A 17,656-nucleotide genomic window follows, 5' to 3' on the forward strand; every position below is an offset into this window, starting at 1 on the left:
CATCTGCAAAGTTCTAAGCAGTGGAGAACGTGGGTCTCCGTTTAGGGGTTCAGCTTTCCCTGCCTTCTTCATGACCTTGGGCTGTTGCTTCAGTGATCTTGAGATGTTTGTGCCACACGTAGCAAATAAGAGGCTTGTCACTACTAGGTACGGAGACACTGCTTAATTATTACCTTTGTGTGGTGGAAAGAAGGCTACTCCAGGCGTGAGAACGTCTTGGTTTTAGACTTTTAGACCTTCTCCAGAAGGTCACTGGGCGGGCCACCTAAGACATGCCTGCCCATACTTCAGAAAGTATGACGTTCTCTCCAGACATTAGCACAGAGGCATTTTGTTCTGTTCCCACTGTTACCCTTTCTTGAAGCAGGTTGAGTTAAAGGACAAGGAAGACACTTCAGTAGTTAGGTGAATGTCTTTAGTAGTTATGCAAATGTCTTTTTCCAGGGTCCAAAGGGTAGGGACTAACATGAAGGTTCTAAATCTCTTGTTTGGGCCTCTGCAGGCTTTTGTGTCTGCTGCTGTGTCACAGTGTGTTTCCTTACATCTCTGAGGCAAACCGTTGCTTAACATGTTGGTTTCCCTTCCTCACCTCAAAAATAGCCAGAGGAAATGTTGTAAGAGGTCCCAGTGGGGGCTCCTTCTGCCTTCTGATGTTCAGTGTTGTAAGCTTCCTGCACAGCACTTGTGGGGAAAGGCTTTCCTCAGCTGGGTGGTCTGCTGTGGTGGGATGAGCGGCCAGACTGTGGAGGGGCAGCAGCTCACACCGTCTGACTAGGGGCCGAGGAGTCACACCAGTGATATCCTAGCTGGTCCCAGCAGGGTCAGTTCTTGAACTGCCTCCAGTGGTTGAGCATGTGTACCACATACAGCTGCATTTCATCCTGCTCACAAAGCCCATTTTACAGAGGACCTGTTTGAAGTCTCAGTGGCATTAGTCATCTCCCCAGATCACCATGAGAGGTGGCATAACCAAGGTTGACACCTGGGTCCTTGGGTCCTACACAGCACAGTCTCCCCACAGAGACCCAGCAGTGCCGCCTATCTTGTGCCCTTTGTCAGGGCAAGGGTACCCTCAATAAACAAACCCTGTCTCTGTAAACTGGGTCCTGAACTGCTTTCATGTACTTCTTTTCCTTTCAGGGTCTCATGGAAAATGTGATGATAACACCAAGTATATTGGTACGTATTTCTTTGGCTTGAGTGGACTTATTTCTGTGTGCTTTGGTTTCTAAAGGAGTAGTCGAGTGTCCTTTTGGGATTAACAGGTGAGTTACTCTCTGGATTTTTATTCCTAAATCCCTCAAGGGACATCACTTTTGGAAGAACCCCTTCTACCTCCCCATGCAGTGGTATTTCAGGACACTTCAAATATCTAGCATTGGAATAGCTTTTTAAATCTCCTACACAGGGAAAGGCTCTGGTGGCCTAGTGGTAAGAAGCTGCACTGTAAAATCCCAAAGCATCATGGTTCAAATATACCAGCTGTTCTGTGGGAGGAAGATGGGCAGTCTCCTCCCATGCAATTAACTGCTTCTGAAAACTTGCTAGAGGGTCAGCTGTGGGTCGGTTCCAACTTGATGGTACACAACAACAAGCAGGGAAAGGAATATATGTTGTTGTTGCTGAGTACTGTCTGTTAAGCATTGTTAGGTACCATCGGGTCAGAGCTGACCCTCCAGCAGGTTTACAGAGGCAGTAAATCACATGAGAGGAGATCGCCTGTCTTTCTTCCGTGGAGTAGCTGGTGGATTTGAATAGCATGCCTTTGGGTTAGCAATGTAACTCTTTACCACAGAGCTCCCAGAGTGTGGACAAGTCTACTCCTAATTTACAGAGACAGAGTGGAGCTGCTCCATGGGGTTTACAAAACTACTTTTTTTTCCTCCTCTTTTTTTTATCGTTATTAATTTTAATGAAAAACTACAGAGACATTGGATTTCCATTCATTCATTGTTGTACTTTTCTCCCTGCCCACTCCTCCCCACAGTTCGCTTTTCTCTTTGAAAAGTAAAAGAAAAATTCTTTCATTGTTATACAGTCCCTCCCCTCAAGTCCATTCCACTATGCAGCCTTTGTTCTGGACTCCTGTCATGACAATAGTACCTACTCACATATCCCTGAGCAGACCACCAGGTCTTTCTCCCACTGGTTTGAGCCGCTGGTGGGCTTAAACCACCAACCCTCCAACTATGCTTTCCCATTACACCACCAGGACTCCTTAAATGATACCAAAAGTCAGGTCCAACCCACTGCTATTGATTCTAATTCACAGTGACCCGCCATTGGGTTTCTGAGACTGTTAATTTTCACAGGAGGAAAGTGACCATCTTTCTCCCTGGCCTGGGAGTGAGTGACTGGTGATCTGAACCCTCGACCTTTTCATTAGTGGCCCAGTACATAATGAACAGGGCCTCCAGGGCTCCTTTGAAGGATGATGCATGCACCACATTTTTGGAAAATAAGATCCTCTATGTAGCAGATGTAGCTGTTCCATAGCAGACTTTTTTGCCTTTAAGTTAAAATTTTTAAAAATACAGGCTAAATGCCAGATAGGAATGACTGAGGGAGATTCTTTTTTCCAGAAGACATCTGACTTTGATTTTTCAAGGAGCCAAAACAAAGTAAACTGGCAATATTTAACTTATCCCAAAGAGTCTTATGAAGTGCTGGTGGTGAAGTTGATAGGGAGTTGATTTGAGTGTGGCTTCTGTAAACCCAGAAGCCACACCTCTCTGGAAGCTGGAATCTACCATGATTGGTTCTGTGAGGGCAGTCACCTGTGCAACTTAACAGCCTCAGAAACACAAAAGAGGATCAACTGTGAGTCAGTTTCAACTCAGGCAATGAGTTCAAAAGGCCGCCATTGTATTTCTTAGGCTGTAAAACCAGGTTCTGCATTCCTGTGGTCCAGCTGGCCAGCAGGGACCTGCTTCCGGCCTGAGTGTGAGAATGAAGAGAAATTCCCTCTTGAATTTGGCTTCCTTGTTCCCCTCAGATATCCCACGCCCAGCTGCCCTGAGACCCCCATCCCTGAAGCCGAGGAAGGTCTGGATCATCTACTCGGCCGACCACCCCCTCTATGTGGAAGTGGTTCTGAAGTTCACCCAGTTCCTGCTCACTGTCTGTGGCACTGAGGTGGCCCTCGACCTCCTGGAGGAACAGGTCATCTCTGAGGTGGGAGTCATGACCTGGGTGGGCCGCCAGAAGCAAGAAATGGTGGAAAGCAACTCCAAAATCCTCATCCTGTGCTCCCGAGGCACCAGGGCCAAGTGGCAGGCCATCCTCGGCTGGGAGGAGCCTGCCCTCCAGCTGCGGTGTGACCACTGTAAGCCTCCTGGAGACCTTTTCACTGCGGCCATGAACATGATCCTGCCAGACTTCAAGAAGCCAGCCTGCTTTGGCACCTACATCGTCTGCTACTTCAGTGACATCAGCAGCGAAGAGGATATCCCTGATGTCTTCAACATCACTTCCAGGTACCGACTCATGGACAAATTTGAGGAGGTTTACTTCCGCATCCAAGACCTGGAGATGTTTGAACCCGGCCAGATGCACCGTGTTGGGGAGCTGATGGGGGAAAACTATCTCCAGAGCCCCAGTGGCGGGCTGCTCAAGAAAGCCCTGGACAGGTTCCGGGAGTATCAGACCCAGTGCCCCGACTGGTTTGAGCATGAGAACCTTTGCTTGGCTGATGATCAGGACCTGCCATCCTTGGATGAAGAGGTGTTTGAGGAGCCACTGCTGCCAGCAGAAAGAGGGATCGTGAAGCAGAAGCCCCTGGTGCGAGAGCCTGGCTCCGCAGACTGTCTAGTGGTAGATCTGCTCATCAATAAGGAAAGAGGAATCTCAAGGCTTGAACCTCAGCTGCAGCCCCAAGAGGAGCTGGCAGCCCAGACCCTCAAGACCACGGTGCTCCCAGCGGAGAGGGTCCCTCCCGTTCAAGTAGTGCAGCCCATGCTGCCTGCTGCAGGCAGCAGCACAGCCTTCCGACTGGCCGTGATGGAGGGAGGCGAGGCCTGCCCATTGTTGGAGGCCCCCGGCACACAGCGGAATGATGTCCTCTTCCTCCCTGTGGATCCAGAGGCCTTGCCTCTCTGCAGCACCCCCATGGCATCTCCTGACCACCTCCCAGATGATGTAAGGGAGCAGCTCAAAGGCTTAATGTTCTCACTTTTCCACCAGAGTCTGAGCGGCCCGATGCAGGAGGACCTCAAAGACTCCCACATGCCCTACGAGGAGGAGCAGAGGCAGTCAGTGCAGTCCGACCAAGGCTACATCTCCAGAAGCTCACCACAGCCCCCTGATGGACTCACAGAAATGGAGGAGGACGAGGAAGAAGAAGAGCAAGACCTCAGGAAGTCTGCCGAGGAACTCTCCCCTGAGGACCTGGAGAACCTCAGGAGCCTCCAGCACCAGCTCTTCTTCCAAGATCTTCAGAAGAGCTCTGGCTGGGACAGTATGGAGCTGGAGAGGCTACCTGGAGCATGGCAGGAGTCCTTGTAGTGGTCTCCAGAACTCAGAACCTTGAGAGAATGCAGTGGATGTGAATATGTGTATATATGTGTACATGTCTATAGGAGGGTGTGTGTGTGTGTGTGTGTGTACACGCGCATGTATAAAGTGTATATCTTTGAAATATAAACACTTGATTCTGATCCCTGGGCATACCCGCCACCTTGGCTCTTTTTAAAAAAATAGATTTATATTGTGATTTTTAACAAAATTTTAAAAAACACTTGGATTTCCATTCATTCATTGTTGCACATTTTCCTCCCTACCCCCTCCCCTGTTTGCTTTTCTCTATAAAAAATTCATTCATTGGGAAGCTCTGGGGGCCTAGTGGCAAGGAGCTGCCCTACAGTCCCGAAGGCATGCAATTCAAATCCACCAGATGCTCTGCTGGAGAAGGAGAGGCAAGTTTGCCCTGTGCCAGTCAGATCCAATTAGATAGTACACACAAGGGGGAAAAAATTTTTTTTTAATTTCATTAATTGTTGCACAGTTACCTCCCTCTCTCCCACCCCAGTCCACTTTGCTGTGCACCTCTTATTCTGGACTGTTGTCATGCAAATACCTACTCATATATTCCTTGTAAACATTCTTTCCCTCATCTGTTCCAATGCAGTGTTCATTATTTACCCCCTCTTCTCTTAGGTCCCCCTAACCTCCAGTGACAGTCCTGTTTTAGAACAGTGGTATTATGCAGTATATGTCCTTTTGTGACTGAGATATTTCATTCGGGATAATGTCCTCCAAGGTCACACATTTTGTATAATATTATATTAGTTTTCTTGGTTTTCAGTGCTGCGTATTATTCCATTGTGTGAATATACCACCGCTTCTCTATCCGTTTGTTGATGGGCACTTGGGTTGCTTCCATCTCTTTGCTATTGTGAACAACGCAGCAGTAAACATGGTTGTGTATACATCTGTTTGAGTGGCAGTTCTGTTTTCTTTAGGGTATATTCCCAATAATGGAATTGCTGGGTCAAATGATACTTCTATTTCCAACTTTTTGAGAAAGTGCCATACTGCCTTCCATAGGGGTTAGATCATTTTATACTCCCACCAACAGTGAATAAGGGTTCCAGTTTCTCCACAACCTCACCAGCATTTGTTGTTTGCTGCTCTGTTGAACTTTGCTATTGTTACTGGGGTAAGATGGTATCTCATAGTTGTTTTTATTTGCATTTCTCTTAGACCTAGGAATTTTGAACATTTCTTCATGTGTTTGTTCACTATCTGAATGTCATCTTTGGTGAAGTGTCTGTTCATATTCTGTGCCCATTTTGTGGTTAGATTGTTTATCTTGTTGAGGTGCCAGAGTATAAATTCTAGGTATAAGTTCCTTATCAGACATGTCATTACCAAATATTTTTTTTTCTCAGTCTGTGGCTTCCCTTTTTACCCTGTTGAAGTTTTTTTGATGTGCATAGGGATTTGATTCTTAGAAGGTCCCATTCATCTATTTTATTCTCTCCTGGTTGTAGGTCCTTGGCTCTTTTTAAATAAGGCCATCTCTTCATCTTTCATCCCACAGGAGCTAAGCCAATTTCTGAAAGTTAGTAGCAGAATCTCTCCTTAAGTTTTCCTCATTTGTTCCTTCATTGATTCATTCAGTCTTTATCTGGCACCTGCTGTACCAGACTAGGCACTCTCGTGGTGTCGTGTATTGGGTGCTTTGCTACTAACTGAAAGGCCTCTCATTTTAATCCATTAGGTGTTCCTTAGGAGAAAGATTAGCAGTTTCTTCCCAAAAAAAGATTTACAGCCTTGGCAATCAGAATGCATCAGAATTGACTCCACAGCAGTAAGGGGTATGAGTGCATGTATGCACATGCTGATGGCACAGTGATTAAAGCACGTGTCTGCTGACCATAAGGTTAACAGTTTGAAACCACAAGCTCCTGTGTGGGAGAGAAGTGTGGCAGGTTGCTTCTGTAAAGGTTACAGACTTGGAAACCCTGTGAGTCAGTTCTCCTGTGGGTTGCTATGAGTCAGATCAATTAAATAACAGTGAGGTTTTTGGATGCACCAAACATCTGAGGTGCAAAGATAAATTGCAAATGGCATGACCTCTGCCACTGAGGAGCTTAGCATGTAGTGAGAGGAGCTGATTAGCCAACGGATAACTATCATACAAGATACAAAGGCTGGATAGAAACTTGCCCCACACCAAAACCCATCTAAACCAGATGCTGAAGTTAGTTCCAAGTCATGGCAACCTCAGTGTCATAGAGCAGAATAGGATGTTCATGGCTGTGACCTTCCAAGGTGCAGATTGCAAGCCTTTGCTCCAAGGTATCTCACAAAAATAAACAATCCTCCCAACCTCAAATTCATTAGTATCTAGTCAGAACTGACTCATAATGCACCCTCCATTTTCCAGGCTGAAAATCACACAGGAGATAGTCCATCTTTCTTCCATGGAGCATTTGGTGGATTCAGACCACTGGAGAGGGCAGTCTTTGTGTTAGCAGCCCACCTCCCTGCAGACTACACCACCAGAGCTCCCCAAAGTGTCCCTGGGTAGATTTAGACTTCCATCCTTGCTGTTAGCAGTGAAGCGTTAACTGATTTCCCTCCGACTCTGAAGCTGCCTCCTGCTACCACCAACCATTCAGTGCCAACGAGTTGATTCCAACTCCCAGGAGCTCCAGCAGAACTGCCCTTCAGGTTTCAGAGGCCGTAAGTCTTTGCATGAGCACACTTCCTCATCTTTCTCCTACAAAGCAATGATGGGTTCAAACCAATGACCTTTCATTTAGCAGCCCAGTGCTGAATCCATCACACCATCAGGGTTCATTCAAAGCTTGCCACACAGTGAAATACATAGATGAGACAGCTAACCCCGTGAGGGATTTCTGGAGGAAGATTGCAAGCTAGTCTGGGTGGCTCTAGCATGGAATAGGGATGGGAAGTGAGGAGAGAGGTAAGTAGGACCAGGGCGGGGACAAGCCTGTAGGCCAGGTAAGGAGTTGAGACATCAGCCCCCACCCCTGCGCCAAGGTTTAGGACTCTAATATAATGAGCTGTGCTCTACAGAGGAGAAGAGAAATTGCTGGGACTCAGGCATATCCAGAAGCCTCCTCAGGTTAGTCTTTAAAGAAATGCAGCATAGAAATATGTGCTAAGTGAAACTTAACAGGATTCAACAGGGAGAGAGACCTGGGTTTCTCACTCACATTGGCAGTCAGTTGGTGGGAGAGCCGTAGCAGGGGGGGCATCCTGTGCCGCCTGACTCGACCCTTCCTGTAGCTCTCCTGAGCTTGGAAGCACTGGAAACGGAGAGCCTTTGGCAAGGACAAGGCAGGTTAAGGGATCTGGTATGGAAGGCGACATGTTACACTGGGAGCAGGAAGGGCTCTGAAAGTCCAGGTGGACCCTGTTCAGGAAGAGGAAAGCAACCACTCAGTACTTGATGTTTTAGAATGTCCCATTTATTGATGTTATCCTCTTCTGGTTCTGCATTTCTGGCTTTATTTGCAAGCTTTTTTATACCATTATCCAGGATTTTTTGTGTGTGGGGGGTTATTATTATTAATTTTAATGAAAGTTTACAGAGACTCTGGGTTTCCATCATTCATTGTTGCACTTTCCCCCTGCCCACCCCTCCCTCCGCCCAGTTCACTCTTCGCTCTAAAAAGTAAAAGAAAAATTCTTGCATTGTTAAACAATCCCTCCCCCCAAGTCCACTCCACTGTGCAGCCTTCGTTCTGGAAACCTGTCATGACAATAATACCTAATCATATATCTCTTTTAAACAGTGCTCTCCCTCATCTGTTTGGGTTGGTTGTGGTTTTTGTTTGTTTTGTTTTTTTTCAGTATACATAATTTATCCCATCTTTCTCAGTCTCCCCCCAACCCTTATGTCAGTCCCATTTTACAACAAGCTACTTAGTACTTAACGGTAACGGTCTAGTAGTTCAAAGACAACACTTGAGATTCTAAGACCCAGTGCTTGAAGTAATTATCCCTAAAGTGCCTCTTTAAAGTAGACCTAAGGCTCCTCTCTGAGGTCCTAAAAGACACACAAGGATGCTGGTTGGTCCGGGGCTGGAGTGTTGTCCATTGCCTACACCTGAGTTCTCAACTATAGTTCCATGCTTCATCAGGAAGAGACAGTGCTGAACTGTGCTATTGTGTGCCCTCAAGTTGGAAACAGCTGACCCTCCAGCAGGTTTTCAGAGGCAGTAAATAGCATGGGGAAGAGACTGCCCATTCTTAGAGCAGCTGGTGGATTTGAACTACATACACCTTGGCATTGGCAGTGCAGCCACCAGAGCTCCCTAAAATGTGATGTTGTTGTTAAATGCTGTCGAGTCATAGTGACCCTACGAATGAAAGTCTTCAACACTGTGTGACTTTCATTCTTTCTCCAGGTTCATAGGGTTTCTAGAAGCAAGCTGTTACAGAAGTGGATGCCACTCCTGCTTCCATATGATAGGAAAATGTGACAGGAAGCCAAATATACATGTGTGAGTACTTGCATCCATAAAACTCATCAACAAAAGATATGACTAGACAATAAGAATAGATGTGTTAGGGAGCTCTGGTGGCCTAGAGGCAAGAGGCTGCACTGCAATCCCAGAGGCACATGATTCAAACCTACCAGATGCTCTACTGGAGAAGGAGGGACAATTTCCTCCTGTACCGTCGGATCAAATTTGACGGTATACACACAAAAAAATAATAAATAAATTAAAAAAAAAGAATAGGTGTGTTGACTATTATTAAGAATTCTTAGCCATTCTTTCTAATCCTAAATTATTATACGTCACAGTGTTCCTAGCTGGAGTTCTTTCCCTTGGTGCGATTTTACCTAGAAGCAGTGGGTTCTCCAGGGCTTTAAGTCCCAGATGGTGTGTGGCCCATGCATAGCCCAACAGCAGCAAAGGACCAGGTGACAAAAGGAACTTAAGCCTTCCCAGCCATCAACCTCTGACTTCTCTTAGTCCTGGAGGTGGGCATCTTTAGTTCTGGATGCACACTAGACTTTTAGTGGCAATCCAGTACCACAGTGGATCCTTCCTTTGGCTGGAGCCAAAATAGCCCTGAAGTGCACTTTCCATTTCCATCCCATTTCTCACAAGATTTGAATTCTAGCTTTGCTGGCCTTTTGGATCATACTGATGCCGTCCACCATGCCGTCCCCAGCACTGCTGCTTAAACCACCCACTTTATTGAAAAATCATTTGCATACTTTACACCCATTTAAAGTATGTACTAACTGGATTTCCAAGGCTGTAAATCACACAGGAGGAGATTGCCCATCCTTCTGCCACAGAGCCTAAGGGATTCAACCTGCCGGAGAGGTGTCGCCTGTGGCTTAGCTGCACAGCTTCCTATGGACTAGGTCACCCACACTTCCCTTAATATATTCATAGTGTTGTAAAACTTATCACCACTAGCAGATGTAGAACATTCTTGTTACCCCCAAAAGAATCCCAGCAGCCCTTAGTCATCATCCCCATAACCCCCTTATCTCCCCCCTCCCTCATCTCTCTCCTCCCTCAATTCTCTCCAGCCCTAGGCAACCACTAACCTACTTTCTATCAATTCTGAGCATTTCATCAGAATCATACCTCCAGGGTTAAATTCTGTTTCTCCAGGGTTTCTTGCCCTTTCCTTCTTAATACCTTTCCCTCCTTTCTCTATGCATTCCCTCTTTCCCAGAGACTTCTATCTCACACCGGTGTTTGCTTACCATAAGTGCTGGAAAGTCCATCCATTTTGTTGTTGTTAGGGGCAATCCACCTTAGTGTCACAATTAAGACCAGAAACCTATACTAGACCAAGATGTCCAACAGCAAGGGAACACTACTGTTGTTAAGTGTGATCAAGTCGTAGACGACTCATAGCGACCCTATGAATGTATAACTTTCATCATTTCTCTAGGTTTATAGGGTTTCTGGAGGCAAGCTATTTTGGATATGGATGCCACTCCTGCTTCCAAGCTTGTTTTAATCAGGAAGCACACAAAACACTGTCCACCATGGGTAACCATTATCACATTTGACACATCAGTGTCACAGTGTTAAGCATCACAGAAACCATGAGTTACCTCTGTACAGCAAATGGACAGACCAGTGCTATACCACTTAGAAGAGTGTTTGACAAAAAACAAAACCAGGCCTGAGGGAACACTGCATGTTTTAAAAACAAGAAAAGTGTGTATCCTTTCACCATACTTACTCAATCTCTATGCTGAGCAAATCACTTGAGAAGCGGGGTATTATGATGAAGAAGGTGGCAGTAGAATCAGAAGACTAAACAACTTGCATTATGCAGGTGACACAACCTTGGTTGCTGAAAGTTAGGAAGACTTGAAATGCCATCAAGTCCAAAGAACAGAGTAAACCAGCCCTGTGCAGTTTCCAGGGATGGCAATCTTCATGGAGTCAGTCAGCCTCACATTTCCCCTGTGGAGAGGTTCTGGGAAGTTCAAACTGCTTATCTTCCAGTTAGCAGCCTAGCACTTAACAGTGGTGCCACCAGGGCTCCTTGGCCCGCAGTGGGGGTTTAATCCTGTGTTTTGACAATGTCATTAGTGTTCTCTATCCCCAAATAAATAAAACACTGCCAAGCCTTGTTCCACTGCAGCGCTTCCTGACAAGACCGGCCTGGTAAGGACTGTGGGTTCCAGGTCACACGAGAGCCTAAGGGCCCAGAGGGCTTTGGTGGTGGTGTCATCGAGGTGGTGGTATTTATTATTATATTATTATTATTATTATTATTATTATTATTATTATTATTATTTAGAACTCCACAATACAGTCTAGAATTATCCCATGGGATTTTATTGACTCTAAGTAGGTTCAAGCTAATCTATTTCCATTCATAGCCAAGTGTAATATAGTTTACACCATCAAGTCTCCATCATACCATGAAACAGAAGAGCTGCATTCCCTATGGGCCTGTGCCTGACAAGTCAAATATGTTGTTGTGTGTTGTGGAATCAGAGCTGACCCATAGCTGACCCTCCAGTGGGTTTTCAGAGAAAGTGAATCATACAGAAGGAGCTTGCCAGGTGACTGCACAGCTTTTTTCCTATGGAGCAGCAGGTGAATTTGAACCGTGTGCCTTTGGTTTGGCTAGGTAGCTCCTTAACACCAGGCACCAGAGCTCCCAGGTATGTTGGACTGGTATTATAAAGAGACTGGATTCCGTGAACAGGGACCTGGGTCCTGGCTCTGCTGCTTGCCTACTTAGATCTCAGGTTCTTAGTCTTTGAAGTAGGCACAATACTAGTTCCTACTCTAGAAGGATCTCTGAAATAAAATGTCCCTGTGAAGTCCTTAGGTGGCGCCCTGCTCCCAGGAAACATTGAATAAATGTTAGCTATCATTAGGTGTTACCACCCCTGCAACTCCTATCAAGTCCTATGGCTTCCTTAGGTCTGGTGGCCTCTTTCAAAGAGGGTTCCTAGAGCTGATATGGGTCAGAGCACTTTATTGATGTGGACACTGTTTACCCAGCCTTTGTTCCTTCTGTTTGTTTTATTGAGATTATAAATGGAGTATAGGCTTCAGTGCCTGCCATGTAATAAAGGTGTTGACTGAGTAAATATGCTCATCATGGGAGAAGGGGAGCCACATAGATTCTAAAGATTATATATTATAGGATAATAAAGCCACTACCACCATCCATAAGCATCAATTGTTGAGCTGGTAGGACCCTATTGTGTTCCACCAGGACGGACCCTGGGTGGATGTCTCCTTCTCATGTGTGAGCGCTCCTAGAGGGTTCTGGGTCTGTCCATTTGATTCTCTACCTCTCTATGCTCCAGTGCCTCTCAGATCCCAGCAGTGAGTGCTCATTTTCACCTTGTCTGTGCTGGGGAGTATGGCTTAAGGGTCCACTCTATCAGACTGGCATAGAACCAATCCCCTCTTATGATTACAGTACAGTAACTGAACACCCTCTAGAGTGCGGCTCTATTCTGAAATACATGGGCCAGCTTGAGAAAGGACGTGATGGCAACTGGATTTTATTTTTAAGAAGTCTCGCTCAAATATGCCTCCTGACCTAGGAGCAGCCCTACAGGTAATTATCACATTAGTGTGAATTACTAAGATCTTCAGAAGTAGATTGGCTGGGCCACTGGCTGGTACAAATGGTTACCATGTGTGACTGATAACCAAAACGTTGGAGCTTCAAGTTCATCCAAAGACACCACTGAAAGAAGACCTGGTGATCAACTTAAGGGTTACTCTGAGTTGGAGTCAACTCACCAGGAACAAGACTTTATTAAGGTTTATTAATTACTGATTGGATCCTTCCTTCTCTGATTTGAGAGGAAGATAATACAACAGTGACCTAGTGACCTGAGAGGAGGAAGAGAGGGAGCAGAGAGCTGAGGGACAGATGGGCTGGCCTCTTGCTTCACCCTGTGCCCCAACATCATGTCCCTCTGTTGACTTGAATTTGTCAATATTGCTCCCATGAGACTCACAAGGAAAATGGAAACCTGCCTCTTTTCAACCAGACATGTACACTTTTGAGGTAACAACAGTTGGACCTAATTGGAAGCTGAAACCTGAAGGCTGCCTGCAGTTTTGGAGGCACACAGAATTCCCCTCCTGACTACGGTGCTACGTTCAGCAAACTATGGCATCTTTCAGAGCCCTTGGAACACGGAGATGAAATAATCTGTGCGGTGGCTGTAAAGATTAAGTGAGCTAACGTGCATCACTAGCACAGCAAGAAAGGCTGGCCATCTGTTTCTGAAAACCCTAAGGATTGCAGCAGCCGATGCACCACCCATCACAAGAATGGTGCAGCACTGAGCAACATTTCATTCTGTTGTGCATCACGGCTCCAGGATTTGAAGTCTGCTTGACATCAGCTAATGACTGAGATGTCTACTGGGGTCTGATACTGTCAGTCGCATGATGCACTGCAGTTGCTTCCCCAGAGTTAGAACCGTGAGGTCCGTGCTCTGAGTGTAGCCTCCATATTGCCCATTCACGAGTTGATTGTTAACTCTGCCCATGCATCACCTTTTACAAAGTGCCGCCAGGTATGCACCAGCTGACCAAAATAGGTGAGAGCTACCTTGCTAAAGCTTAAAAAATTTAGAAACATTTATATAAGAGTCTTGAAGATAAGACCTAGTTTTTGCATATGTCCCCTCATTCAGTGCTTGTCACAGCACTGTGAGGCAGGTACTATTACTCCTGTTTTATAAATGATACAAAAAGTATTGGCGGTCAGGTGATTGTACAAAACCACACAGCTAGTCAGAAGCAGAACAAAGCCCAAACTCTTGGGCTCTTCTCATTCTGTGAATGTGTCTCGCTTGTTCTACGAAGTCCAGAAGTCCTAGGGATGCGGTGGTTAGGTGCTTAACTGTTAGCCGAAAGGTTGGTGGTTCAAACCCACTCAGTAGCTTGGTGAAAGAAAGACCTGATAACCTTCTGTTAAATATTACATCCAAGAAAACTCAATGGAGCAGTTCTGTTCTGTCACAAGGGGGCGCTATGAATTGGAACTGACTCCATGTCACCTAGCAACCACAATGACTCCACTAGGTCAGACCCCTGTGGAGCCTCTAGAATGGGCAGATGCACCAAACTTTAGCACAAAGCCATTTGAATAGTACTGGCTGTCTCTGGGCTAAAAGTAAACACTATAATTTTATTTTGGTTCACATCCAAATGCTGTGCCTTAGACATAATAAGTCCCTTTTGTGTTTGAAAAATAATTATAAGCATGGCCTTTTTCCTTTTGCTCAGACATAGGATGTGTACTTCTGGCTATGGCAAGGATAATAAAGAAGGTAAAAAAACTTAAAAATTAGTATCCCAAAGGTTTCCTGTTTTTAGTAAAGTCTTCTTGGAAAGAAGTGAGAGTGAAAGTGAACCCAGGGTAAAGGTAAATGAGGATCACTCTTAGACTGAGAGATCTAAGTTGACCATGCTACAGAAACCTTGACTGGACACCCACCTGGTCAAGGCCAGGGACACAGTGCCTCCCTGAATAACATAGCAGCTGCTTAGAAAGGAGTGGTCAAGGCATGTTCACAATATTAATACAGAAATACAGACCTATGGTGAATGTCACAGTAGCATTTAAGAATTTTGTAAGGAAACCAGGACAGGAAAGATTTTAAAACAAATCACACAGGAAGCTTGTCACAAGTCTCAAGTTTTTTATTTTCAGAACAGAGTCTGGTTTTATTTTTAAAAAGAGGAGAGTGGGGGGGGGAACTGTAATAGATGCTAGTGAGGTGCAACTTTCCCCTTCTTCTAGGCTCTAGCTGCCAGCCAGCTCTCTTTCCACAGAAAAACCATGTTTAAAATGGCAGAAACCCTTACAGTCTAGTCCAACTCCTTTTTAGAACAGGTAAGGACTTGGAGGCTCACACAGGGGGATGCCTTGCTTGCTTAAATGATGGGGGTAGGTAGAACTAGAATCTCAACCCAGTGTCTGTTCTGCGAACCATCAGTGGGCATAAACCTCAGGTGAGAGGGCACCATCTGATTGCTAGACCCACAGATCTCAGGTTCAAACCCTGAATAACAGATGCCCCTAAAAATAAGAAATAAGAGCCTTCAGGGTCATTTCTTGTTATGAATGGGGTAAGGGGAGCAAGTGAAACCAGAAAACCAATTGCTATTGAGTCTATTCTGACTCCTAGTAACTCTGTAGGACAAGGCAGAATTGCCCCATTGGGTTTCCAAGGCTGTCAGTCTTTGTGGGTGCAAACTAGTGGGTTCAAACCATTGAACATTGTGATAACAGTTCAATGCTTAATGTATTATGCCACCAAGGCTCCTTAGGTACCGTGGAGTCAGAACCAACTCATAGCTGACCCTTCAGCAGGTTTTTAGAGGCAGTAATAACATAGGAGGGTGTTGCCCATCTTTCTCCCACAGAGCAGCTGTGGAGCAGAGCAACCATGTGCCTTTGGGCTGACAGCACATCTCCTTACCAGTAGGCCACTAGAGTTCCTAGCAAATTAAAAAAAAAATCCCATAAAAACACACCCAGAAGGAAGAGACTGGCATGGGGCATAAAGTGCTTGCACCAAATATTTGAAAAAAAATTATATTCAGGGGTGGTTTGGGGGCCATAATAAAAGACTTCAACAGACCTGGCCTCTGCCAGAATTGGCCCTATGGCCACCAATCTCTTTGCTTACTAAAGAAAGTGGCAAATCATTGGAATCTATCACAGCCTCCCACCAGGAAACTCAGATTGTACAGTCAGTCAATCAATCATCAGGGAGACCACCATCTGCACAGTAGAAAGGGGTGGGTTGGGGCCAGCCGGGGCCAGCCATGGCTCAGACACAATGTCCTTTCACAGTCACTGAGATTAGGTAGCAGAGAAACACAGCAAAGCTGGAGAGAGGATATGGGAGCAGAGGGAGCCGCTATTGGGACCCACCCAGAGCTGGGGCCTGAGAACCTTGTGCACACGGAATTCAAAAGGAAAGAAGAGTAAGTAGGGAAAAGGATTGAAATGTGGGAGGGGGGAAATCATTGCAAAATCCAGCTAGCTGGTATTGGACTTAGTAGGGTGAGGAACAGGACCACCAGATAATGCATTGGGTGTAAACATTTTCCCCTACAGTCCTCCCTCGTGAGAGTAGTGGGGAACTCAAAAGAATTCTGGGAAAGCCTCTCTTATGTGTGTGTGTGTGTGTGTGTGTGTGGACCTCAACTGCATGCAAGAAGCCAGGAAGCTGAGGAGAGAAAAGCCCCAACTGATGCACTGTTCCAAGATAGTCCCAGTTGGGCCAAAACAAAATGGGACCTTTGGTCTGGGCACTGGGTTAGTGGTCAGTGACTTGGCACCTCTGGCTCCTCCTTGTGGAGAGGACACTGAGATGGCCAGACACAGGGCAGATCTGGCAAACCCTGCAATCCCATCCCCTCCCGTGTGCCAGTAGCCCTCTCCTCTGTGTTTCTATCCAGTTCCAAAGCAGGAATGTTCCATAGGTCCACTCTGACTCCATCTCCTCTCCACCTTTACAGAGAGCATGACAGGTAGGGCTTTAGAGAGTCATAAACTCAAAGAGTGTTGGAGCTGGACGATAACTTAGGGATCACTCGTGCAACCTCCTCATTTAGAAAGGACTCTGATGACCAGAGAGTGTAAGTGCTGGGAATTCTGATCCCTTTTCCAGGGTTGATTACATGACACTAAATTTCCCAAACATAAAAAGGAAAATGAGCAACAACAACAAAATCCTCAAAATGTTGCCTCTACCACATCCTATGGAGGAGTGGAAGAAATATTTCCTGGCGTTGCTCCCTATTGGCCCCCTACACCTTTAAAAGGCATTACCATTGAGTCATTTTCCACTCATGGCAACCCTCCACTGGGGTTTTGAGGCTACAGAATTTTACTGGAGGAGCCTCATCTCTCTTCCCCAAAGCGGCTAGTGCATAGAACCACCAAACTTTCAGTTAGAAGCCTAACACAACACCAGGCTCCTTATTTACTACTCATTACTATAAATTCACAGCTGACTCTCTGCTGGGTTTCTGAGGCTGTAAATCACACAGAGATTGCCTGTCTTTCTCCTGCAGAGCAGCTGGAAGATTCTGTCAGAGAAGTAGGACTGTTAAGGTTAATGGCACAATTCCCTCTGGACTATATGCTACCAGAGCCTTCTCAGGGTTCTAGCTCTTCTTACAAAAACAAAACATATTCTGCTTCAAAGATTCCAAAAGTATCCTACAGCAAGAATGTGCAGGCAATTTCTAGATGACTCTTGTCATCAATTTCAACAAGAGAAACACTATGGAGAAAGGTTGGAGGGTTATGTCTGACAGTATTATCTCCCACCTTCCTCCATGTAGCCTGACTTTATCCTGGATACTCTCAACCACAGCAAAGGAGAAAAGCCGCCCTTTTTGATCTAGGTAAAGTTTCCTATTCCCTTAGCCTATGAGAGATTCCATTTCACAACCATCCAGAAACCACTGAAGCTGTTGCTCTGAGCCAAGATCTGGCCCAGCCAGCACCAAACCACAGGAAGGATAAGCATTCTGGGTGCAGAGAGAGGGACAGAGCAAGAGCAGGCCCAATGGCTAATACTCCACAGACACTGTAATAATCCTGGCACTAAATCCTAGGCAGATCCAGTGGCCACACTGAATGCAATTTCGGAATGCTGTGTGTGTGTGTGTGTGAGTGTGTG

At 45.8% G+C, this 17,656-nt stretch overlaps 1 protein-coding gene across 1 annotated transcript in view; it reads left to right on the forward strand.

Moving 5' to 3' along the window:
* IL17RA (interleukin 17 receptor A) overlaps window positions 1-4,503 on the forward strand; it is a 44,822-nt gene extending 40,319 nt beyond the window's left edge. The window contains exons 11-12 of the mRNA XM_006891379.1: window positions 1,141-1,179; window positions 2,996-4,503. Of these exons, the coding sequence (XP_006891441.1) occupies window positions 1,141-1,179; window positions 2,996-4,503 (1,547 nt within the window). The remainder of the gene's footprint in view (window positions 1-1,140; window positions 1,180-2,995) is intronic.
* The last annotated feature ends 13,153 nt before the right edge of the window (window positions 4,504-17,656 follow it).

Source organism: Elephantulus edwardii, unplaced genomic scaffold, assembly GCF_000299155.1.
Source record: "Elephantulus edwardii isolate Elephantulus edwardi_28Jun2011 unplaced genomic scaffold, EleEdw1.0 scaffold00096, whole genome shotgun sequence".
In the NCBI taxonomy this organism is placed as follows: Eukaryota; Metazoa; Chordata; class Mammalia; order Macroscelidea; family Macroscelididae; genus Elephantulus; species Elephantulus edwardii.